Source organism: Schistocerca serialis, chromosome 1 (genome assembly GCF_023864345.2).
Source record: "Schistocerca serialis cubense isolate TAMUIC-IGC-003099 chromosome 1, iqSchSeri2.2, whole genome shotgun sequence".
NCBI classification, from domain to species: Eukaryota; Metazoa; Arthropoda; class Insecta; order Orthoptera; family Acrididae; genus Schistocerca; species Schistocerca serialis.
The window spans coordinates 943449225-943476816 of NC_064638.1; the positions used below are offsets into that span (position 1 = coordinate 943449225).

The 27592-nt window shown below is 42.2% G+C and overlaps 1 protein-coding gene across 2 annotated transcripts in view; it reads right to left on the reverse strand.

Moving 5' to 3' along the window:
* The window catches only part of LOC126458545 (G-protein coupled receptor Mth2-like), a 131018-nt gene that overhangs the window by 38771 nt on the left and 64655 nt on the right, over nt 1-27592 (reverse strand). Inside the window, exons 2-3 of one of the 2 annotated variants that reach the window (XM_050095673.1) lie at nt 16244-16458; nt 8217-8402 (exon numbers count right to left, since the gene is read on the reverse strand). In XM_050095673.1, the coding sequence (XP_049951630.1) occupies nt 8217-8402; nt 16244-16458 (401 nt within the window). Of the gene's footprint in view, nt 1-8216; nt 8403-16231; nt 16459-27592 lie in introns of both variants that reach the window. The other variant, XM_050095665.1, reaches the window with a different exon arrangement.

Sequence of the window (27592 nt, forward strand, 5' to 3'; positions counted from 1 at the left end):
TGAGAGGCATGACAATTGTCAGCAAAAGCGGGTCTATTGCGTAGCGCACATCTAGGTCGCTACACAACAATCCGTCACAAGACACTTCTCTCCTGCTACTGAAAGGAGTTTGTGACAGATAGTACGTGCTTTTATCTGTTGTTCGTGATGTCTCTAAGCGGCAAGGAGCGAAAAAAATATTCTCAAAGTTAACTGATATAAAAAAAAAACATCTGGAGTCCAGCACTCTCCGTCACGATTTTGGCTGCAATTCAACAAGAGAAGTAAGGAGACGCAGTAGTTAGTACTGTCAACCGGTATTGGACTGGAGTGGCGTTCAGATCTGTCCATTCTACGGAAACATCAGCAAAAACTAGGTAATGTAAATTACCCACTGGCAAATACCACGATTCCCCAAAGAAAGCATTGAACCAGCGCATCGTGTCTAATGAATGGTCTCTACGCCAAAGAAGAAAAGTGTAGACTTCTATCTTCTTTCTGGAAACTCTGCATTACTTCAGCTGAAGATCTTTCTGGGTTCCGATTAAAATGAGCAAAGACAGCACATGAATAATCGGGAGATCCTGCATTTTTGAACTGTCATTCAATATTGTTTATTAGGTTTAAAAAGAACGCTCATAACATAGTAACAGCAAACACTGTTTACCTAAAAATATCAATACGTAACAAGACAAACACTAAAAACAGCTATTAAGTAGTCCAGGATTTGATCGTCACGGAAGCAACACTGAAAGCAACGGATGAAATTTAGTTGACAATCTTCCTTAAACTTGTGGTTTTTCTTTAGGTGAACCAGGTCATTAGAACCAAAACACTAACAAATGGATAAAGGGAAGAAATGGACTGACGTCATTGGAAGACCGATTGACTGGTCTACGCTTTCTTAGAAAAATATTACTCGAGATTTCAGCGAAGGATGGAAAGCTATTGACTTTTCATACCGACACACTACAGTGTGGCTTTAAGGACAATGCAGAATCCCCAGCAACGTATGAACTTTGCCAAAAAGTAAGATGTTAGTGGATGTTATTTAGTGTTACGTCCATTGGATCCAAAGATCATGGGTTCCACAGCTATGAATGGTGGCTTGAACAGTGTAGCCTATTTTTATGGATGAGTGTAGAATGAGATGGAAAGGACAAATTCTGGGTAGATATGTGACTTTATTCTCTGTAACACAACTGAGGAGACAGTCGATCTTGAAACCGCCTACCCAATGTATTGCGACCAGTATCATCTGCAGTATCTCTTCTACACACTGAGAAGAGGTATTAAATTTAGCTCAGGACTTTGGCGAAAACTGATAACTATGAACTACTTCACTTTCTTGTTTTCATTTGCTGACAAAATTACTAATAAATTGTTACACCGCCACATTTCAGAAGAAAGGCAGGACACATAGAAGATGCAACAAGTCCACTAAAGAGACAGCGTACACTACACTCGTTCGTCCTCTGTTAGAATATTGCTGCGCAGTGTGGGATCCTTACCAGGTGGGATTGACGGAGGACATCGAAAGGGTGCAAGAAAGGGCAGCTCGTTTTGTATTATCACGTAATATGGGGGAGAGTGTGGCAGGTATGATACGCGAGTTGGAATGGAAGTCATTAAAGCAAAGACGTTTTTCGTCGCGGCGAGATCTATTTACGAAATTTCAGTCACCAACTTCCTCTTCCGAATGCGAAAATATTTTGTTGAGGCCAACCTACATAGGTAGGAATGATCATCAAAATAAAATAAGAGAAATCAGAGCTCGAACAGAAAGGTTTAGGTGTTTGTTTTTCCCGCGCACTGTTCGGGAGTGGAATGGTAGAGAGATAGTATGATTGTGGTTCGATGAACCCTCTGCCAAGCACTTAAATGTGAATTGCAGAGTAATCATGTAAGCGTAAGCACAAGCCACTTACCATGAGGCTCAGCTGACTCATTGCTTGAAAGATGCTATGAATTTTCCATATGCTTCTTGAATATAATAGAAATTCCTACTAGACCTAATAGAATCCAGTGTCGTTCAAAACATGTGCTGCAATCAAGATTTATTTTAAATTTCTTCATTCAGTGCAGGAACAGGTTTGTCCTCCAAGCCCTCTCCTTCCACTAAGGTTTAACTAAAATAAAATCATCACAGGGCTTCTTAACTCTGTGGTAATTGACAGTTTAAGATTTTTGGCTTCCATATCCTTATTCTGGTAAAAAATTTGTTCCGTCACTTTGCTGTTTTAAATCTTAGCCTACTTCTTTGAGACATCTACGTTTACCTCTGAGCTCCCTACGATATGATTACCTTTCTGTATCCAAATAACGAGAGATAATCATATTATTGGAACACAGATGTGTTTGGGAGTCGTTGGTCCCAAATCTAGGCGTAGCTACAGACGCGGATTAACCATGGTAGTAAGCTGGGTCAGAGATAACGGCACAGGTAGTTAACTTGTCCAACATGACCTTAAATGAGCTTCCCTGAGACGCCCACTTCTCACCTTGGCAAATTATTTTCTTTTTTTGTTAGACCATTCGACTGTTATTCTGGTTTGGGCAGAAGAGAGAGTGCTAACGTCTAACAGAAACGACCGCAAATAATGTATCAAGTATGTCCTCTGTCCAGTGCTGCTTTTAACCAAGGAATGGTGTAAAAATCTGGCAGAAAGGTAGCACACGTCTGAATGATGCCCATCATTCAGATTTAATGGAAAACAACAGTTTAAGAAGATGACAGTATGAGTAAGAAAGGAAATTTATAAGAGACTTCAAAGTAACAGGGTAGAATTTATGCAGTACTCTTTTCCCCTTGCATAAGAGCGGGAGCAGTATAGATATGACATACGCCGAGAGAACAATGGCAAATAAACTTAGACGTGACCTTCTGAAAAAAAGTCATAAAGTGTGTTTCATAAGCACCAACGTCTTTTAAGTGTTTAGACCGAGCGACTGTACTACTGTACTACTACTGTACTACTGTAAGCAGTAATTTCTTCACGATAAATTTAAGTCCAGAGCATTAAGGGATTGAAAGCAACTTTATCGATTTAATAGCGATCTATAGATCGAAGCCCTTCAAGGAAAACCAATACCGCGATTTCGAGTTCGTTATTTAATTATGACGAAATTTCGCCTCAGGTATACTTTTAATTTACATTTGTATGTGTTATATCCTTAACTGGTTCAAAAATAACCTTTCAGTTTACTCAGTTAAGATCACCATCACTGTCCAGCTAGCTAACGTGCTAAGTATGTCTTCGTTAGAGCCTAATAACCATGAGAGCGTAGCCTACTTGGAATACAAGAGTGGGAAAAAACGGAAAATCTGATCAGTTTCCGTTAGAGATTATGGGCTGGACTTATTTCCAACTGCCCCTATAAAATATTTTGTGGATACTACGTAAATCATTTGCCATTGACACCGCAAAAGGAAAGGTAGACAAAAGAAACTAAAGATTACGGTTTCACATCCTGTGAGGAATGAAGTCGACACTCGCTCGGATTGGGGAATGATGAGAAGAAAATCTGCAATGTCTTTCACACCTGAGGAAAAATTTAAATTGGGATGGCTACACCAGGACTGAACTGACGTCTTCTCAACTAACAGTCTAATGCCTTATCATTGCGCCACCTCACTTTGTTGACACTAAAGTTTGCCTTTCTGACACCCTCCTGCTACTTCTAGGATCTATTAGTTGGTACCCTACTTTTTACTATTTATTCGCAGTGTTAGGCTACTAAGTGTGATCTACCAGGGTAGCTGAGAGCGTTCACGCGCTGCTTCCTGGACTCGGGTAGGCGCGCCAGCCCCAGATCGAATCCTGGCGGATTAACGACGAGCGCCGGCATGCCGGCCAGCCTGGATGTGGTTTTAGGCGGTTTTCCACATCCCACTAAGTGAATACCAGACTGGTCCGCACGTTCCGTCTCAGTTACACAGCTCGCGGACATCTGAACATATTCGCACGATTCCATGGAATACACTAGATGCAGACAGTTGGGGTACACTAATTCCTTCCCAGGGGGTATGGGGTAGTGACAGAAAGGGCATCTGGCCACTCCTTAACATTACATGCCACATCCGATTAACCAGCAGACCCAAGTCGGGACTGGTGCTTGGAAAGAGAAATTAGTCTACTAAGTTTCCTCATTTTATTAAATAGAAGTTTTCACACAATATGAGGTCATCACATATGAAGTGAAGTGTCCGTGATGGACACTGTTCAGTTTATGTATTTATGTTCCAGATTATTGGGGAGACATTTTGTACTGGCGTCGTGGAAAGTAAATAATGAATAAAATGTTTTCGGTCTTCAATTCGGCCCAATTCGTAGATACATTACATGGTCTTAATTATCCAGGCACCTATTAGTGGACGCTAATGTAACGTGTGACTGACCGCTCTTCGCTTTTATGATGGCCGCGGCGGGACCATGGATTGGATTCATTGAAAAGCAATCGCCATACGCATTAAGACGTTTATCCCACTGAGAGACATGACAAATTCCTGTTCCGCAGAAAACGGTCGGCCATTGGCAGATCCACAACCGCTTCCACTCTTGCACCTCCTCGTCCGACTGAAACCGACGTCCGTGCCTGTTTTTCTTCAGGACGCCAAATTGCTGAAGTGTAGCTTTCGTCTGAGTGGCAGCATGGGGGAGTGGGTTATCGTGCAGCAGGACGATTCCGTCCGACAGCACCCCGACAGCCCAAGGGCAGAGGGCAAAGGGCAAAGCCAACGGTTAAAACTTATCACATTTCCCCCACCAAAGAAATCGAGAGCTGTTCGCAGAAGTTCCGGTAAGGTCATGATGAACTCCTTCGACTGCAGGGTCCTCTATTCGTCGAGTTCTTCGGCTGTGGAATGCGCAGCGCTATGAAGACACTTTGCAGTATCTGCGACTCTCCATAAAGTCAAAATGCCAAGGAATGCTGTTTGACGGAAACTTCCTCGTGCAGGAGTCTATTAGTGAAAACTCTATCAAAATCCGTACAGCAGTTCCTGAGATTGGCCTTCACATACATACAGGAAAGCGGCAGGGGCTTCTAACAAATCGTATGTATATACAAGGCTTGGATAAAAAGCAGTGGGAACACCGCCGTAATATGAAGGATGTACGTCACACAACACTCTTGCTGTCTGCGACGGCCGTATTTGAGTCAGCTGCTGTGTGTAGTGTCAAAGTGCGCAAACCAGTTCAAGCGCACTACCAGTATGTTTAAGATACACAACTTGCGTGGATGAAGTTTGAAGTGGCATGTGGTCAGAGCGCACAACAGTGTTTCTCTTTCGCACTACATCCCATCATCCTTCATGACAATGCACGATGCCACACGGCGAAACACGTGCAGGAATTCCTGCGTACGCGGGGATGAGAGATACCGGAACATCCACCGTATTCATCCGATATGAGTCCGTGCGATAAGGACCTGTTCGCCAAAATGGAGGCACCTCTTCGTGGCACCAGCTACAACACAAGAGAAGACGACTGTGCTACAGGGCAGTCCTTCCAAGACATCGACAGAGACGGATGCGCTGACGGTGTACGACACCTTTCATCTCTGTGGAGGGAGGTGATCGATATATAGGATGACTATTACGCTGAGGGCAAGTTATACAGTGAGCGTCTGTGAGTGACGTCTGGTATGAATTATAGCTTTGTTGCCAATACTTGTTATCCATCTCATGTATAATCGTCATATTTAACCGTTGTGTGCGTAGCGGCAATGCTGCGAGTCCTCTTTTACAATCGCAAACTCTTATACTATATAGATCTTCTGTTCCCGTTGATATACAGGGTGAAAAGTGTTTAAACCGACAAACTCTGGGAGGCTGTAGGGGACATCAAAACAAATATTTTTCCCTAATGTCATTTTTTCCTACGAGGAGTATTTAAACCGGTAGAGGAAGAGTTCTCTGGCGACAAATTAATTAAACCAACAAAAAAGTCCAGAGGGGACGTATCTGGGGATCGAGCAGGCCATGGTACAGGACCACCTCTGCCAGTCCACGTTTCTGGGAACTGTCGGTCCAGGAATCTAAGCACACGACGACTGAAATGTGCCGGCGCCCCGTCATGTTGGAACCACATGCGTTGTCTTGTAGGGAGCAGGACGTTTTCCAGCAATTCTGGCAATGCTCTGGCGAGAAAATTGTAATAGTGCCTGCCATTTAACGGCCTAGGTAGCAGATACGGCCCAATTAAACAGTCCCCAACAACACCGAACCACACATTAACGAAGAACCGCACTTTATGAGCGCTAGTAACTGTGGCATGTGGGTTATCCTCACTCCAAACATGCGAATTGTGGATGTTGAAGACTCCATCACGCCCGAACGTTGCTTCATCGGTAAACAACACAGAGGATGGAAATGTATGATGGATTTCACAGTGTCCCAGCTACCACTGCGAAAACTGTGCTCTGGATGGATAATCAACTGGTTCCAGGTTGTGGACACGCTGTAAGTGAAGTGGACGTAACAACTGCTCTCGAAGGACTGTTTTTACATTCGTCTGATTCGTCCCCATGTTACGTGCAGTTGCACGAGTGCTGATTGAAGGATCCCGCTCCACATGCTGCAAGACAGCTTCCCCAAATTGCAACGTTCTTACCGTGCGACAGCGTCCGTATCCAAGTAATCTGTTAAATGACTCTGTATCTCGCAGACGTTGGTACACAGCAGCAAAGGTCGCATGATGCGGGATATGGCGATTAAACCCGCTGTGCAGTTCGACCGTTGTGGTGCGCTACGTACAGTGTGTAAACTTTTAGATGGCAGACCTCTCCCTAGTCCTGAATCGGTGGAAGTCGGTAAACGTCGGGAGGCTTCGGAAGGCACGCAGTTTCGACTGCTGCCAACATTACGTAGCTGACTGTGTTATGCAAGGTAGCCATTGTCGTCTGCTTAGTTATTGTTTTGCGCTGTACTGTTCTGTGTGTTTTTATTGTGCAGTTGTGCTAAACATTATCAAAATGAGTGAAGAGGCAGTTGCTGGCCCATCTCGGGAGTCGCCAACAACCCCTACCGGTAGGCCTACGGTTAGAAGGAAACCAGTATTACGTAGCGATGCTCGCAAAATTATATTGCGTGTGATTGAATGCTGCGAAAGGGAAAGGGAGCAGAAAAAAATTGCTTCATCCCATTTACAAATCTTCAGTGAGAGATGCTACATACACAGGACAAAGCATGCGTAGCATTGGAAGATTCAAACAGTTTTCCAATAATCACCCTGGCGTATCACCACAAACGCCTGGCAAGAAAAGGTGAGTTTCCATTTCAGATATTTTGTTCGCGATCACTTTGAAGGAGCCCCCTATTTCGTCCGAATTACCTTATATTTAATTTTTCCTTGCAACCGTATTGCTTTGTATGGAAACACCACTGGTTACTGTATTATTTCGAAACATTCATATTACAGTACATTCCCAAATGGTTTGTGAGTGCATAGTAGACAAACATATATACATTGATTTTTATATATATAGATTTTAATGTACATGACGATTTCAGTTTCGTTTACGAACAACATTTGAAGTGAGTTTTACTTCCAAGCCTTTCGTCTGCTTTCGTGTAAGCATGACGCGCAATTTGTAGTGCTAGCACTGCAATTGGTAGGCGTGCCTTGTCTCTCCCCCCCCCCCCCCCCCCAACGGCTCCACACCCCTCGCCAGCCAATGCTTGCTTCCTCCTCTCCCTGCACTCCCCTCAACATGGCCGTCTTACAGTTAACACATTATAGTACGCACCAAACATGTCAGTATACTCACTCCAGGTGTATCGCTCCATTGGTAAACAGAGACCATGCACTACTACACTGGTGGACAGGAGTTGCCTACAACTGAAGAGCGTAATACGGCCTCCACCGGTTCAAATAATCCTCATAGGAAAAAATGACATTATGGAAAAATATTTGTTTTTATGTCCCGTACAACCTCCCAGAGTTTGTCGGTTTAAATACTTTTCACCCTGTATATCACTTGTACCCGACAACAGACGTAAGCAACGAGTTTTCCGTTCAATGGGCAGCGACAGAGACTGGCGAGTCGAGTACCTCCGAGACTATGGAGGTGGTGAGTTGAGAGATGAACTCACGGGACCGTCTGGCAAATTTAAAGCGACTCTACGGTGCTCATTTCTGATCTCTGGCGGCCAGAGATCAGTCTGGTTGTTAACGGCTGTTTGAAGAAGCTGCCTGGTCTCGGTACAAAGGCGCTGAGGCGAGCAGAGGACTCACCGAAAGCGATGCAGGCGCCGCTGACGATGCGGTCTCCGGCCAGCTGCGTGATGGACAGTGCGACGTAGGCGACGGCCAGGCAGAGCGCGTGGCTGGCCAGCGACTTGCCGTGCAGGTCGCGCAGCTCCGGGAACCACAGGTACACCCACGCCGTCGCCACCAGGAACGGCACCGACACCAGCAGGCCTGCGGCAGAAGGGACCACGTTCCTTCAGGAGCCGAGTCAGAATTCGAATCAAGAACAGCTGCCAAAAATGTCACGTACAAGTAGATATCCTCGAAGTAGTGAAGCAACTTAAATCACTCGACAAAAGCAAGTCTTCCGGTCCAAACTATATACCATTTAGGTTCCTTTCAGAGTGTTGATACAATAACTCCATACTTAATCATATACAACCGTTCGCTTGACGGAAGATGCGTACCCAAATACATGAAAGTTGCACACGTCACACCGATATTCAAGAAAGGTACTAGGAGTGATCCTCCATATTAAAAGCTCATATCATTAACTTCAATATGCACCAGGATTTTGGAACATATACTGCGCTAGAACATTATGAGCTACCGCGAACAAAACTGTCTATTGACACACACTCTACACAGATTTAGAAAACATCGTACATGTTAAACGCAGCTAGCTTTTCACTCACACGAAGTGTTGAGTGCTATTGACAAGGGATTTCAAATTGATTCCTTATTTCTAGACTTCCACAAGGCTTTCGACACTGTACCACACAGGCGGCTTGTAGTGAAATTGCGTGCTTATGGAATATAGCTTCAATTATGCGACTGGGTTCGCGATTTCCTGTCAGCGGGGTCACAGTTCATAGTAACTGACGGAAACTCATCGAGTAAGACTGAAGTGATTTCTGGTGTTCCTCAAGGTAGTGTTATAGGCCCTCCGCTGATCCTCACCTATATAAACGATTTAGAAGACAATGTGAGAAGCCGTATTAGGTTGTTTGCAGATGCGCTGTCGTTTATCGACTAGAAAACTCATCAGAAGATCAAAACAAATTGCGAAACTATTTAGAAAAGATATCTGTATAGTGCGAAAATTGGCAATTCACCATAAATAACGAAAAGTCTGACGTCATCCACATGAGTGCTAAAAGGAATCCATTAAACTTCGGTTACACGATAAGTCAACTCTAAAGGCCGCATATTCAACTAAATACTTAGGAATTATAGTTACGAACAACTTAAGTTGAAAGGAACACACAGTAAATGTTATGGGGAAGGCTAACCAAAGACGGCGATTTATTGGCAGGACATTTAGAAAATGTAACAGATCTACTAGAGAGACTACCTCACTACGTTTGTCCGTCCTCTTTCAGAATACAACTGCGCTGTGTGGGATCCTCACCAGATAGGATTGACGGAGTACATCGAGAAAGTTCAAAGGAGGTCAGCACGTTTCGTATTATCGCGAAATAGTGGGGAGAGTGTCACTGACATTATACAGGATTTGGGGTGGACATCATTAAAACAAAGGCGTTTTTCTTCGCGGCGGAATCTTCTCACTTAGTTTCTGTCACCAACTTTCTCCACAGAATGCGAAAATATTTTGTTGACGCCGACCTACATAGGGAGAAACGATCGCCGTAACAAAATAAGCGAAATCAGAGCTCGCACTGAAAGATATAGGTATTCGTTTTTTCTGCGCGCTGTAAGAGATTGGAATAGAGAATTATTGTGAAGGTGGTCCTGCTGGCCGAAGTGGCCGAGCGGTTCTGGGCGCTTCAGTCCGGAACCGGGCGACTGCTACGGTCGCAGGTTCGAATCCTGCCTCGGGCATGGATGTGTGTTATGTCCTTAGGTTAGTTAGTTTTAGGTAGTTCTAAGTTCTAGGGGACTGATGACCTCAGATGTTAAGTCCCATAGTGCTCAGAGCCATTTTTTTGAAGGTGGTCCGATGAACCCTCTGCGAGGCACTTAAATGTGATTTGCAGAGTATCCATGTAGATTTAGCCTTCTGAGATACCCACAACTACGGTCATTAACGGACAACTGCACAAAGAGTTTAGAAAAGAGCTCTGAGCTTCGACTGCTTTACCTCTTGCTAGTAGTTAGGAAGCAAGTATGGCCTTCCTTACCCCACTCTCCTATAGAGTATTTCAAAAAATCATCTTTACAGTGAATAACTTTGAAATTATAATATATATTAACAATTAGTATTCAACATTTGATGAGAAATGTTTTTCTTACGATCCAGGTCACGTAATTTTGACGCAAAATTTAAGTTGAAAATCTGATAAAATACGGAGGCCACAGGATGGTTCAAATGGCTCTGAGCACTATGGGACTTAACATCTGAGGTCATTAGTCCCCTAGAACTTAGAACTACTTAAACCTAACTAACCTAAGGACATCACACACATCCATGCCCGAGGCAGGATTCGAACCTGCGACCGTAGCGGTCACGAGGTTCCAGGCTGAAGAGCCTAGAACCGCACGGTCACACCAGCCGGCGGAGGCCACAGGAGAAAACTTCGGTCCACACAGCTATTCGGGCTTGGCATACGTCATTTATGGAAACAGGTAGTGTTCTCCATAAAGACGGTGCGGGTCGCTCATCTGTTTCGGACGCCAACGTGGATAAGGGGTGGCAAGCGTTTGCAACGAGTCCGACAAAATCTGTGCGCAGCGCGCCGAGAGAGTTAGAAATGAGACCGTCAACAGTGCACAGTTCCCTGCGTAAGACGCTACGGCTACATCCCTACAACGATCATCTGCTTAAGGCATTAAAGCTCTTTGACATACCTCAGCGCGAACTGTTAGCAGTGTATATGCTAGGCAAGATTGACGCAAACAATAACTTTTCGGAAAAGATTTATTTCACCGATGAGGCAACGTTTCATGAGTCCGGCAAACAATAGTCATGAAGTTCTTATATGGTGTTCGCAGCATTCTCAGTTCACACGTGAAATGGAAAGAGAGAGTCCCAAGGTCAATATTTGGTGCGCACTGATGCGCAATTGTGTCATTGATCCATTATTTTTCATCGAGACTACCGTCGACGGTGATGTTTACCTGGACATCTTACAAGAGTTTGCTGTGCCACAATTGGAACTCCTATCTCTAATCATATTGCAGTAAGATGGGGCACTACCCCCACAGGTCCCTAAATGTCCGTCAGTTTCTAGATGAAATGTTTCCGAACAGATGGATTGGACGAGACAGTCCAATTCGATGGCCGCCACAATCCCCTGACCTCACAGCACTAGACTTCTTCCTGTGGTGGTTTGCAAAGAATCTTGTGTACAGAACTAAGGTTAGAGACAGGGCTTCGGAAACGTACACATTCTCAATTTATTTGAACATGTCACCTTGGAGATCTTGAATAGTACGTGGAGAAAAATGGAATTCCGAGTAGACATTGTCCATACCACTGTAGGTGCATACACTGATGCGTATATGAGGAAACAAAACTGAGTTACACATGTTAAAAACCATTCGTTAATATCTAGTATAATTTCGAAAGTATAAAATCTGAAGTTATGAAGATAATTTATGGACGCATTGTACTATGTGGTCAGGAGTGTCCTGACACCTATTGTTAGACACTAATATCAGGATTTCCACCATTCGCTTTTTTATGACGAGAAACCTGCAGGGGACATTTTCAACGAGGTATGTCTGGAGGAACAGCAGCCCATACTTCAAGTGTCGATACCAGTGAAAGCAGTGATACTCAACGATGGGGTTTGGAGAAATGTTTACGTTGTAACGCAACCCAAAGGTTTTCAACTCGGTTCATGTCGGGACTCTGGGTATGCCAGTTTATTTCAGGATCCTCCACAAACCATTCCTTCACAGATGATACTTTATGACAGTGTACTGCCATGGCGATACATGCAAATCATCATCTCCGAACTACTACTTTGCTTTATGTAGTGCACAATGATGTAATGTGCTTTAATTTCCTCCTACATTTAGTGAATTCTCAAGCACAACAAGGGGAGCACCCTCTAATACGAGAGGAACCCCCATACCGCGAATAACCTGCTCCACACATACGTTAGCCAGACATTCTCCAAGACCAAACCTATAGGAACTCTTCTAAAATATCGTTGTGTATAGTACTGGGATCAGTGTTTTAACTAAGTGGGACAGTTTGAAATTCGTATTGACTGTTTTTTCTTAATGCCTTCTGTGTTAATTACCGTATAATAACGTACAATTTCGGCGAATGGTCTCAGTAAATAAGAGTAAAAAGAGTTACAAACTAAATACGTTTACTGGGCTTCGAAATAATCACTATTACCTACATCGTGGCCGCGCATTGTTGGGTATCCTCAACATGTGCGAACGTTCGTTAACAATAGTTCTTACACTGTTTATCTTCAACCTTCTGTTCTTTTAGAAGACAGATGCCAATCAACAGCTTTGTTTTCTATCTGCCACTGCAACAAATCTAAATCATCATCATATTATTTTACTTATTTATCATTTACTTCAATTTGTGAATCTACTTGACAAAATCTTTAGTCTGTTAAACATTTATATACTATTATTGCAGTAGAAGATATACCAATTATACCAGAGACAAATATTGATTTAGAACAAGTTTCAATGTAGAATGTAGACATGTTTACAGTACTTACAAATGAAATGAAATCACAATTGAAGAGATTAGTGTTAAATACTGTGGGTTAAACAGTTATTCATAACATAAATTTATTGATTACTATTTAATAACTTCTGTTATCCCTGAAAAATTACTATTTTCTGTTACAACTAATCAATTACTAAAATATGTTAGTACAAGCTGAGATTGGAACCTCTTTAAATACTGGAGGTAAGAGCTGTTTTACACAGTGTTCACCTTTCAATATTTACTTACTTAAACTTTGAATATTTCAAAGATAAAATATGTATAGAATTAGATTTATATTTTCATCATACCGGCGGCCGTTTTGTATCATATATTATAGAAGTGTGGTATTAAGAGGTTGCAACACGGAGCCCCTGCACTCTGTTTCAAAATTTTGGCTTTTGAAGACACCAGATGTAATTAAAGTGCAGCTTCTCACGGAGGTCCAGTGTTGGCTGTATGGCAGGGAACCTTCGTAGATATGGTAAAGCTTTAATGTGGAGACGATTTACACCGGAAAAAATAGTTCCAATTTTTGCCACCAGGTGCAAACCTGGCGCTGTACAGCATCTTGTCGATGTCTTCGGTGCTCATATTGGACAGACCCTGTGAGTGGCAGTTAATAATAAAACCAACATTACGCCTTTCTCACTTTGACCTTTTGTGCCTACGTCCTGTTCTTAAACCTCAACTCATCACAACGAGACTGCCACACCAGAAGAACAATGATGACCGCAGGATTTACGGAAACACTATGTAACATCAGTGTGACCTTATTGTAAAGTTGTTTTTGTAATGCCATTTAGCCTGAAGATGAGGTATTCCGTTTAAGCATGTCGCTAAATAAAGAAGTAGTACAATAGTTGACAAAGTTTGTCACTGGTAGCGATAATTTAAAAAAACCTTTACATAGGTTTAAGTAGTTCTAAGTCTAGGGGACTGATGACCTCAGTCCCACAGTGCTTAGAGCCATTTGAATTACATGTCTTTCTTGCATTCACAGCGTCCGGTTTGTACCTGGTGGCCAAAATTAGAACTAACTTTTTCCCGTGTAAATATGTTTCGCATTAACGCATTAGAGTATCTACGAAGTTTATTTGCTAACACTGGAATTCTAGGAGTAGCTGCACTTTAATTATAACCACCTGATACCTGTGATTTTCGAACTATGGTTGGGCACTTTAGGGGAAATAAATAACAATTATATTTATTGTATTTTGACGTTTTAGGTTAGGCTCGCAAGTTTATAGACACTCCTCAGGTTTGAGGGCCAAGATGTCGGTCGAACGGAAGGAAACAGTTTTTGACCAATGTATACTGCTAGTAATAGCTTATGGCTATGGACATTGACATTTAATGAGTTGACTCTCAGGAAACTAGTAGTAGCCTTCGACCATAAATATAATAGACTGGCCCTGACGTCATTTTCGAGACGCCAACATCTCTGGGATAAAGTCACGTGAATGTTGGCAAAACATGGTTGTTTCGTGTTGCGCTTATGCCTGTACTCAGCGTTTTGTCGGGGGAAATGGCATTACATTTCACATATAAGTGTTTCTATTATAGTGCAGATGCGTTTATTGAAATCTGCTGAAGTGACTTTTATATGTTTTTTACACTTGAAATAGAGTATGACGTAAATTAAAGTGTTGAAAGTGATGCCTGTAAACTCAGACTCATATTACATTTTGGAAAGTATCTGTGATAATTCGGTTACAGAAGTAAATATAACCGTTTCTCGTTCCTACTCATAGGCTCCCTAAGGATGAAAACCGAAGGTAGCTTTGGATACAGGCCCTGAAACGGAAAAACTTTAGGCCATCTGGACATATGCGCCTTTTTGTATATACAAGTGAGATTACAATAAGGTAAGGGCACCTATAGTCGACACATGAAGAGAATTTTTTCTACCTTCTAATACTATTAAATAAATGTAGGCTCCAAAATTATTTTCTGAAGCTTCAAAGTCTCACATTTCATCTAAAATATATTTTTTTTAAATTGATAGTTTAAACTTTTGTAAAAATAGTAGGAACTGAACCTTTGAAGCGCACCTAAAATTGATACTCTAAAATGGATCTGCTCCTAAAGTCTACAATTTTGGTACCTATAGTTGACATAATTCCCATATCCCATTTTCTTTTATAAGTGACTAGAGCTCAAAACGCGGCGAATCCAATGTTTAAAGTTTTGACACGAGCCCACTCTTACTGTTTAAAAGAATTTTAACGACATTTTACTTTAATTGATAGTTTATAGTAATTTCGTTCCGCTGCCCACCAGAGGGGCGTTCGATGTATTTGTTAGATTTTATAAATGGTATTGTGAACAAATCCAGGTCAAATGTAGTTCTGACAATTTTTCGCAAATAAAAAAGTAATTTTTGTAGAAAGCGTTTGGCAGTCAATTGAGAAATGTGGGTAAAATACGATACAAACATAGGATGGGAGACCGCTGATTTGAAATCCCGCCACGTTTTGCCAACAGTCACGTTGTTTATGTTTGAGCCACACCAGCCCTATAGCTTCTGCACAGCAAGGCCAGTCTACTAGTATGTATGGTCGAAGGTAGTAGCCCAAAGAGGATGGAAAGAACGGTGTTGGGCTGCGCAAAGAAAGAAAGAAAGAAAGAAAGGACAAAAAGAAAGTAGTCGATATCAGGCAGACAACGAAGGTCAGTGAATTTCATTATTAGAAAGAGTGAATACCTTGAAGTGGCAGTCGGCTGGCATAGCATGGTATGGTATGGCATGGCACTCTGAGAAGAGATAGGAGGTGATCAAAAAAACTACTTGACTGGAGACCAGTTTACCAAAAAAGACCAAGGAGAAGACTACCAGCCAGATTGGACACAGACTTAAAGAAGACAGCTGGACTGAACTGGCAACGGGAAGCTCAAGATCCGAAGAAATAGTAGAACTTGCAGGGACCATATGTTGCACGGAGACTGAATGAGGCCGTATCACCAAGTTGTCGAACTGGTTTAAGATTATGAATTTAACAGGATATTCTGAGAAAGTTAGACATTTTTTATTGATGATAGTAAGTATTTAGTAACGTTTATAAGTGTATTGTGAGTTCAGTTTTATGACATAGTAAATATTAGCAGTGAAGGAGAAAAAGTACAGTCACAAGCAGCTGAAAATATGAAAAATTGAAAAGTAAGGTGTTTAAAACTGATGTAAATTTTTGAAGTGGTTAAGATCTTTGACAAAGGAAAGAAAGACGTCGGAACAGAAGTGAAAGTGTTCGGAAAGAAGTGAGACAGCGAAATCCCCTAGAGAGACGGCGAAGTCTCGCCTCTACTCACCGACCAGCTAGTCTAGTCTAGCCACTAGGGCGCCGGCACTAGTCAGCAGCAGGAGAGACGCAGCCCTAGGAAGCGGCCGCCAGCCCGCGCCACAGTACCTGAGACCGACCTGCGCTCTTACCGATAGGGTACAGCACGTAGCGGACGGTGTGCTCGCCCGCGCTCACGTCGTCCTCGGAGCTGAAGCAGATGAGCGGCAGCGCCACGGCGAGCCCGCGCTCCGGCGACCAGTAGGCGTCCACGCAGAAGTCGTCCGGGCCCAGGCGCTCGCCGTTCCACAGCTGCAGGGTGCCGTTCGCGAACAGCCGGTAGTCCTCGTCCACGTCCAGCACGAACCTGCAACCGCCAGCGTCACGTCACTCAGTCGCTGAGCAGATCGACTCTAAGAAGCGAGCCAGTAGCTGTAAGTACACTACCGTTCATTAAAATTGTTACACGAAGAAGAAATGCAGATGGTAAACGGGAATTCATTGGACAAATATATTATAACTAGAACTGACATGTGATTACATTTTCACGCAATTGGGGTGCATAGGTCCTGAGAAATCAGTACCCACAACAACCACCTCTGGCCGTAATAACGGCCTTCATACGCCTGGGCATTGAGTCAAACAGACCTTGGATGGCGTGTACAGGTACATCTGCCCATGCAGCTCCAACACAATACCACAGTTCATCAAGAGTAGTGGCTCGCGTATTGTGACGAGCTAGTTGCTCGGCCACCATTGACGAGACGTTTTCAATTGGTGAGAGATCTGGAGAATGTGCCGGCCAGGGCAGCAGTCTAACATTTTCTGTATCCAGAAAGGCCCGTACAAGACCTGCAACATGTGGTCGTGCATTATCCTGCTGAAATGTAGGGTTTCGCAGGGTTCGAATGGAGGGTAGAGCCACAGGTCGTAACACACTTTAAATGTAACGTCCACTGTTACAAGTGACGTCAAGCGAACAAAAGGTGACCGAGACGTGAAACCAATGGTATTGTAGGGAAGCAGCCTACTCACGCTGTAGTAAATTCACATCAGTTTCCATTGTGTGCCAGCCAGTCTGCTGTAACTAGCTCTGACGTCATAAATGTTGCGCAATACCTTAAAAATCAAGCAAATGACCTAAAACTTTTCTAGCATCTCAAGAATAATACTAAATTAATGTGTGTTAAATATCAGTTCGATAACTTCAGCCATTTTCGAAATTTGGACGTTTTTCTGAAAAAAATCATTGGCGCAACAGAAAAGAGCTAGAGACTTCAAAATTTATATTTAGATTCATCTTTCATAATGATTTAATAAAAACAGTACTTTGGATTTCACAAATTAAGATTTTAGTGGAAATTCATGATTTTGTGGTTTTCGTCTCAAAACTGAAGGAAGCAAGATAGATTAAGTAGGCTAATAAATAAGGCTAGGATGTTTAGATTTAAATAGGTTGGAGGTCCGCTATGACTATGAAGATGTGAAAAGTTTCTTTTGAATACTTATAAAATTATAGCGATAGCGGATCTCAAAAGGGCCAGTTCAGAGCTCATCTACTGCGTGCAGTGTAATTTAATTAATTCTCTCGCCCAAAATATTTAACTTAGCCACGTCAAAATTTTATTATCAATACTTACCTGCGTGCTGAATGCACGTTTAAATTAAGAGCTTCATCGGCCATCAGCAAAAGAAGCTATAAATTATTATGTAACTTTAAGTGGGCGTTACTAGCCCAGCGGCTAGTCGGGAGAGCCGATTTGATCAGGCGTTCCCTTAGCCGTCCGCACCGCGGCTTTATATATAAGAACGTTGCGCGAGGAAGCAAGGCCCAGTTCTCTCCAGACGCTGAATGACACGCCATCTGTGTCGGGAGTCGAGTCGCATCGGTATCACTGCTACAAACAGCCTCGGGTGCCGTATTAAGTTACTAGAGATACGCGGAACCCTGAAAACATTTCAAGTGAAGTGTTAATTCTGGGATGATTTTCATTATCTAGCTTCAGTTTGCGTATTGTCGTATTTTCACGTGCCGTCGCGGAACAGACATTCTACCAATTATTTAGCGTGGCGTTTGATGAAATGATCTCATCAAATTATGGCGAGCATTCTTTTTAACATTTAATTCGGACATTTATAGTTGCATCAGCGCATTAGACTCTGAACTGCTCTGTTGGTTAGGTTGTGGGGATACTTGTGTTTTTTATCAGTGAATTTCAGAATATACTTAACTATTTTGGAAAACTGTTTTTGATTAGAAATCCCAGACAATCTCCTAATTCCTCAGAGCTATAAGCTGCAGCTCTAATGGTATTCTCAGATGAAGTGGGCACTAGGATCTCTAATTACTGGCTCCACGTTTTGTTAAATCACTTTCTGGGTGCTAAAAAGTAAATAGAGAGCCAGTGTTGAGAACGGCGAAAGACAGCATTAACAACATTCTAAAAGCCAGAAACTGATTCAACATGCAAGCATTTATACAGCAATTAATTATTATTACAAATTATTCGCCGCCCCACAGTATCCCATACCATCACGCCGGGTGACAAGCCAGTATGGCGATGACGAATACAAGCTTCCAATGTGCGTTCACCGGCATGTCGCCAAACACGGATGCGACCATCATGATGCTGTAAACAGAACCTGGATTCATCCGAAAAAATGACGTTTTGCCATTCGTGCACCCAGGTTCGTCGTTGAGTACACTATCGCAGGCGCTCCTGTGTGTGATGCAGCGTCTAGGGTAGCCGGAGCCACGGTCTTCGAGCTGATAGTCCATGATGCTGCAAACGTCGTCGAACTGTTCGTGCAGATGGTTGTTGTCTTGCAAACGTCCCCATCTGTTGACTCAGGGATCGAGACGTGGCTGCACGATCCGTTACAGCCATGCGGATAGGATGCCTGTCATCTCGACTGTTAGTGATACGAGGCCGTTGGGATCCAGCACGGCGTTCCCTATTACCCTACTGAACCCACCGATTCCATATTCTGCTAACAGTCATTGGATCTCGACCAATGCGAGCAGCAATGTCACGATACGATAAACCGCAATCGCGATAGGCTACAATCCGACCTTTATCAAAATCAGAAACGTGATGGTACGCATTTCTCCTCCTTACACGAGGCATCACAACAACGTTTCACCAGGCAACGCCGGTCAACTGATGTTTGTGTATGAGAAATCGGTTGGAAACTTTCCTCATGTCAGCACGTTGTAGGTGTCGCCACCGGCGCCAACCTTGTGTGAAGGCTCTGAAAAGCTAATCATTTGCAAATCACAGGATCTGCTTCCTGTCGGCTAAATTTCGCGTCTGTAGCACGTCATCGTCGTGGTGCAGCAATTTTAATGGCCAGTAGTGTACTTCAACATTCAACAGCCTAGATAGCATGGAATACTTGCTCATTTAAGACAACGTGTTTCGACTGATTTTGCTGCTATCTTCAGATCTGTAAGAAAGTGCACATACGTGGAATATGTCTTATTACATGAGTTAAGACGTAATATCTGAGATAAAAATTTTAGTTTGGCATTACAAAACCGGAAGTGGAACTGTGATGCCAAATTAAAACTTTTCTCGTCTACATCTACGTGATTACTCTGCTATTTACTATGAAGTGCCTGGCAGAGGGTTCAATGAACCACCTTCAACCTGTCTCTCTACCGTTTCACTCTCGAACGGCACGCGGGAAAAATGAGCAGTTAAATTTTTCTGTGCGAGCCTTGACTTCTTTCTTTTTATCGTGATGATCATTTCTCCCTATGTAGGTGGGTGGCAACAGAATGTTTTCGCAATAGGAAGAGAAAACCGGTGACTGAAATTTTATGGGAAGATCCTGCCGCAACGAAAAACGCCTTTGTTTTAATGATTGCCACTCCAATTCACGTATCTTGTCTGTGACACTATCTCGTCTATTTCGCGATAATACAAAAGGACCTGCCCTTCTTTGTAATTTTTCGATGTCATCCGTCAGTCCCACCTGATGTGGATTCCACACCACACAGCAATACTCCAGAATAGGGCGAACAAGCGTGGTGTAAGCAGTCTCTTTAGTAGACCTGTTGCACCTTCTAAGTGTTCTGCCAATGAATCACAGTCTTTGGTTTGCTCTACCCATAATATTATCTATGTGATCGTTCCAATTTAGTTTATTTGTAATTGTAATCCCTAAGTATTTAGCTGAATTTACAGCCTCCAGATTTGTTTGACTTATCGCGTAATCGAAATTTAGCTGATTTCTTGTAGTACTCATGTGAATAACTTCCCACTTTTCCTTACTCAGCGTCAATTACCACTTTTCGCACCATACAGATATCTTACCTAAATCATTTTTGCAAGTCGTTTTGATCATCTGATGACTTTACAAGATGGTAAATGACAGCATCATCTGCAAACAATCTAAGACGGCTTCTCAGATTGTCTACTACGTCATAATATAGACCAGGAACCGTAGAGGGCCTGTAACACTTCCTTGGGGAACGCCGGATATTACTTCTGTTTTACTCGATGACTTTCCGTCTATTACTACGAACCGTGACCTTTCTGACAGGAAATCATTAATTCAGTCGCACAACTGAGGCGATACTCTGTAGGTACGCAGTTTGGTTAGAAGACGCTTGTGAGGAACGGTTTCTGAAGGCTTCTGGAAATCTAAAAATATGGAATCAATTTGACATCTCCTGTAGACAGCACTTATTACTTCACGAGTATAAAGAGCTAGTTGTGTTTCACAAGAACGTACTGACTATGTGTCAATAAACCGTTTTCTTCGAGGTACTTCATAATGTTCGAATACAGTATGTGTTCCAAAACCCTACTGCAAATCCACGTTAGTGATATAGGCCTGTAATTTAGAGGATTGATCCTACTTCCCCTTTTGGGTATTGGTGTGACTTGAGCAATTTTCCAGTCTTTAGGTACGGATCTTTTTGTGAGCGAGTGGTTGTATGTAAGTGCTAAATATGGCGCTATTTTATCAGCGTACTCTTATAGGAACCTGACTGGTACACAATCTGGACCGGAGGCCTTGCCTGTATTAAGTGATTTAAGCTGCTTTGTTACACCGAGGATATCTACTTCTATGTTTCTCATCTTGGCAGTTGTTCTTGATTGGAATTCAGGAATATTTAGTTCGTCTTCTTTGTTGAAGGAGTTTCGGAAAACCGTGTTTAATAACTCTGTTTTAGTGGCACTGTTTTACTTCTTAACTCGTGTAATGGGGCACATTCAATGTGTATGTACTGCGTTACAGACCTGAAGATCGCAGTCAGTCTGTCGAAACCGGTTGTCTTAAAGAAATATTTCATGTGATCTAAGCTGTTGATCGTTTTTTAGCAAATAAAGCAGATCGCTCCTTCAGTACTCTCAAAATCAGAAATTTCATGCTGTAAATAGGGATGGGAAAAACCGACCGGCTAAAATCGATATCTGTATTTTAGTTCTGAATAAGTAAGCGATATTTTCTGTATTGGTTTGGTCTTTATTATATCAGGTGTTATTTATTTTTACTAATAACAGAGTAACACACCTAATCATCAGTTAGCTATAGCAGCAAGCTGAAATTGTTTTTTAAAAACTTTTTTTAAAAAAGCGTGATTTTTATCCGCAATATTTCCGGTCCTTCGAAATATTGCATTATTACAGAAAATTGGAAACGCTATCTGAGCTGTTTTAACAACAATACCGACAGAAACGAGCAAACACATGGCATAGCAATATATACAGCAGTGTTGAGACGATAAAGAACCTGTTTCCATGTGGCATGGTCTGTCGGATGGCGTGAGTGTACTTGCAGCGTGTGAAGCTTGCCGCCATCTGGCGTGTGTGATAGTTTTATGCTGCCGTCGTCCGGCGTTAGTTGTGTTACAGAATGGCACCATCCTTGATCTGGAAGTATCTTACGAAGTACGCTGCAAGTACAGTTGTCCATTTCCTTGTAAAGATTGAGAGTGGGAGGAGACAACAAAGCTGCGACGTCATATAAGAAGAAAACTTAACTTTTTCATTCATAGTTTACAGTAAAAACTGGAAGTAGCTGATCTATTGCCTGCGTCTACATAACATGCCTTTATCTGTTTATAGCCCTTGGAAACAGACGAATTAACAAGAAAAACAGTTCTTCAATTGCAGTTTTCATCTTTTAGCGTTCACTATTCCTAATGCCCAAATGGTGTATGATGCTCGGTTACCAGATGGTTTTTGAGAAGAGTTTCGAAAAATTGTAATCAACAGGAGAATACTGCTGACTTTTTGCAGTGTTCAACCACTTACTTCTTTCGTGAAAAGCAGCGAAAGGTGGAGGACTAAGTTGCCTTTTATTTGCCTATTTAATTTACTATTTAGATTTTATGTACGTTGAACGTGAGGGACTCAAAACTTTTCAATCTTTGTTCGATTTCTACGTCTATTACAGGAAATAATTGGAAGAAAGAACTGCAAATACGTTATTTCAGAAACCGTTTTTCTTAGCAGTTTTAGCACAGGTTAAAATGAAAAAACCGATATAAACTAAAACCTGTTGTTTCAGTGATAACCGCCAATTCTAGCAGAATATTGATAGGCCGGTTCCCAGTTGGAACGTCGCCCTGAACAACCCAAGGAAATGCAGGAAGACGTGACAACATTTCGGGTTTGTCCGCTGCATGGCAGTCCTATAAATGAGCCTAACTGAAGGTAGTCACTAACAGAGAGTGTTCAGATTAAAAGATTTGAAGTTACCATCGGAAGCATGTCAAGTCATTTAATTACAAGGTTATGGTGGTTGCAGACGGAGGAATGCGTCAAAGCTGTATCACAGTTTCAAACAATGGATGACGTGAGCGGTGCAGTTATTTTACTTCACTCTAGGGAGAGAGTCTGAAGAGTGCGTCCCCGACCTGAACTGAACAACCAACTGCAAATATTGCAATCCGGTGCACGTAGCATTGTGAGCAGAATTGGACGATATAGCACAGTGATACGACGCGCTTCACACACACACTTCAAATATAAACAATACAGTGAGGTGACAGAAGTCATGGGATACCTCCTAATATCGTGACGGACATCCGATTGCCCGGCGTAGTACAGCTCAACTCGACTTGGCAAGGACTCAGGTCGTTGGAAGTCCTCTGCAGGAATACTGACCCATGCTGCCGCTGCAGCCGTCCATAATTGCAAAAGTATTGCCGGTGCGCGATTTTTTGCTCGAACAGACTTCCAGATTATGTTCCACAAATGTTCGAGTGGATTCATGTCAGGCGATCTGGGTGGCCAAATTGTGAACTCTAATCGTCCAGAACGATCTTCAAACGCGAACAACTGTGGCCCAGTAACATGGCATCATTGTTTCGGAACATTGGGTGGCTGCAAATGGTCTCTAAGTAGGCGGAAATAACCATTTCCAGTCAATGATACGTTCAGTTGGACCAGGGAGCCAGTCCATTCTATGTAAAAGCGCCCATTCCATTATGGAGCCACCACAAACTAGCACAGTGCCTTGTTGACAACCTGGGTCCATGGCTTCGTTGGGTCTGTGCCACACTGGAACTCTACCATCAGCTCTTGCCAACTGAAATCTGGACTCCTCTGACCAGGTCACTGTTTTCCAGTCGTCTATGGGTCCAACCGACATGGTCACGAGATCAGGAGAGGAGCAGCATGCAGTGTCAGGCTGTTAGCAAAGGCAGTCGCGTCGGTCGTATGGTGCTATAGCCCATTAACGCCAGATTTCGCCGCAGTGTTCTAACGGATACGTTCGTCATACGTCCCACACAGATTTCTGCGGTTATTTCACGTTGCTTGTCTTTCAGCACTGACAACTCTACGCAAACGCAGCTGCTCTCCTTCGTTAAGGCTGTCGGCCACTGCGTTGTCCATGGTGAGAGGTTATGCCTGAAATTTGGTACTCTCAGCGCACTGAACACGCTGCAGATCTCGCAATATTGAATTTCCTAACGATTTACGAAGTGAAATGTCCTACGCGTCTAGATCCAACTTCCATTCCGCATTGAGAGTCTTTATTCCCGTCGTGAGGCCATAATCGCTTAGGAAACCGTTTCACATGAATCCCCTGAATTCAAATGACAGGTCCGTCACAGCACTGCCTTTTTCTACCTCGTGTGTACGTTACTGCCGCCATCTCTGTATGTGCATATAGTTATCCCACGACTTGTCACATCAGTGTATGAACAATTTTCATTATGTGCATTATTCGCTTATGAGGATACGGACGTCATTTGTGTCTGTACATGTGAGATCCATAATTCGACCTGCGACACAGCAGCATGCTATTCACATCCTGTAGCTTCATCCTTAAAGTTATTTACTGCCTTCTTATGTAACAATGAATTGTAGTCTAGGTCTATCATGGATGATCCTCATCACTGATACGAATTTTGGTTTGTATATGACCCACTAACCTTTATTATCGAATTTGTTGGTAAATGCTCTTCTAACGCTGTCAACCGTTTGATCGTTCTTACAGCGTCCACCTTACATCTATTACTAGTGTCGCACGTTATCTACAGAAATTTTGTTCCAGGTGTACCGGGACATGGGGATCAGGCATGTAGGCTGAAGAGTGGCATGGTGTGACACACTGCAGGACCCTTACATTGTATGTTTTGTTGGAAAGAGATCACACCTATTAGAAAACTATTGCATATTGCTCTTATTTCTTTGGACAATCCTATTTTTATCTTAGCTTCATGGAACGGAATACCTATATTGTGAGAATTTGAACAGTCAGTTTGAATTTGAAGCTGCAGTAGAAGTATCCAAGAGTGTCTTGTTACTTGATAGGCGTCTGCATTAATGGTTGAATGAACTGCAGTATTTTTTTAGTCATAATTTTTTCAGTACTGTAACTTGATGGTTCCTCGTGTAAACAACGAAGTAAACTCTTTGAATCAATAATACATTTGACCTCATCGCCTAAGCTTCACTTTTTTGATAATCTCAGTCTAAAAAAAATGAACTGGACCGCATTGGATTCAACACTGTTCTGTAGTTTCTTATAATTGGCTGCATGAGATTATTCTCAGGTCAGAGACACGCAAATGTAGAATAGGAACATTCCAAACAGAGCAATGTGGTGTTCGAAAATCAACCTTCGCATTGATGAGTGCTTCTCTTACCTCGTTGCTTTATCATTTACTCTTAGTTCGACGAAATCCGTGCTCAAGCGGCTAGAGGCGAGGCATGCTAAACGGGACAGTGTGATGCGCAAGGCAATCTAAATACAAGCCGACATGCGGTTACTTGTATCGTAGCTATCTACACACTTATTTCCGCGATGTTGCTCTTGTGGGTGTCAACAATAGTTCTTGTTCCTTTTCATATATCTATATATTTTAAAAGAATATTTGATACAATACCAAATATTTAAGTTTATAATGTAATCAATACGTTAGTTGAAATTATAATCATCTTGGGTGTTTTCAGGCGTGACTTCTTTAGAACCAACGTACGAGAAATAAATCGACACCTGAAAGCAAATATTATAAAAATGTTTAACTGCAAGAAGAAACGGTCTCCTTGAACGAACTTGTCATAGGTGAGTGCCGACAACCCTAAATGTTGGTAGTACTGCTTGGCACGGAAGTTTCGCAAGTATTATTGTGGATGTAAAGCCACAAACACTGCAAATCTTTCTCTTGGGCGTCGGATCGATATGTTTTGGAAATAGGCCCAATATTGCGCTTTGAGTGTAATAAGTGTTTCACTCAGTGAAGGTCTTCCACGTTTTTTGTAGTCCGGTAATTTGACATTTCTTAAAATCATCGTTGCTTTATTCGGTAATCAAAATGTTCCCTTTCTTTGACCGTGTATTGATGTATGAATGATGTACGTATTGGACGGAGCCGTATTCCACATACAATAAAATTTTTGGTATCTTTTGAGGAACTGATCATTGTTTCTCTGAACTGTGTGTTCAGCCATCTCTACACTAGTGTTTCGTTAATATCATACACACGCCACGAATGTCTCAGAACAAATAAGTGTAACTTTTCCAACATTCTCCTTTTTTTAAATTTATATTTGAATATTTTGCCAATTGCTCTGTACTGTCCAGATAACATTTGTGATTTGTTTGTGTAATTTAAAAGAGGTTGGGGAAAAGAGTATCACTTGTCAAGAAACGAAGTAAATCTAACATCAGTTTTGTCTTGGCCAGGATGTAATTGGAGCCAGTACAAAAACCGGAACTTACCTCTCATAATTTGTAAATTTTTAATCCGTATCTCGCTCTTTTCGATGGATTTAACTGTTTACATGCTAAACGTCCTTTGATTTCGTTAAGGATTGGCCAAGATCGCATTTTCATCGTGAGTGTAAATTTCTTTAAATTTCTCATTCCAAGTTGACAACACGTCTCATACTTCGAAGTCGGTCAGTACTGCCAGCAGTTTCATCATAGCAAAAAATGTAAAATCTCCAAATTTCTTTGAACCTTTTAGAAGGGATTACCTTTTTTAATACTGGAGTTTTTACTACTGGTCTTTTAGAATAATACATTTGGATATTTGGTTTTCTGACTTGAACCATCAAGACGCGCAGTAGGCCTTCATTTTGTCGAAAGTAACAAGGTACCAAGTGTCGTCCACTTTCCGATTTTTTGCATTCGTTGTCTTATCTGACGCTTGAATAGATTTGTTTCCGTAACAAGTATTTTCCAAACTTCGTCAACATAACAGAAAATAATTCTAATAATCCTAGATGTTCACTCAAATGATTTGAAAAAGTTGCTTTTATGCCACGAGTCACAGAATACTTCAAAATGACTTATGTTTTTTGCTTCCTGTCAGATCCTTGATGCTGGTGATTTAGGTATTTAATTTTCCTCTTCATTGACGTCTTGTATAATTAAAAGTTTTGCACCCTTGCTATTTTATACAATCACGTTGCTATCACAGGACTCTTCGTCACTACGTCCATGTAAATATTCCCTCCCTTAATATTATGTAAGGTTTTATTAAATTTTTCTTCACAAACCGAAGTACAAAACCACTCTAGCACACTTGCTTTGCAACGTAGATTTAACGAATTGCAAAGAATTCTCGCGGTCTAATGGGAAGAGCTAAACTGTGGTTTTATCTGAGAAGTGTCTCATGAGATGGACTCGCGATGTTTACGTTTGGCCCGACTTCCGTTCTCTCTAGTGTATTTCGCGATGCTGAAGTTTGACCTGCATTTGTTTGAACGGATCTGACTCGATATACTCGTTTCTGGTACAAAATTGTCGTAACGAGTCAGTCTCATCAAAGTAAGGTTAAAGTGTTAATAGGCGTTTGTGACATTCTTACCGGCTATGAATGCTTCGTGATTTAACAACTCGACAGCCACTCCTACTTAATGAGATTGATCTGCGGAGAGCCGTAGCTTACAAGGCAGGGAATTGAGTCATACCGGTATCGAACCCACGTATCGCATGAACATCCATTAGTGCAGTAGACTAGTCGGAATGAGCTTCGGCAGGTGTTTTTCCCAACTGTTTATGTAAGTACCAACCAGATTAGCAAC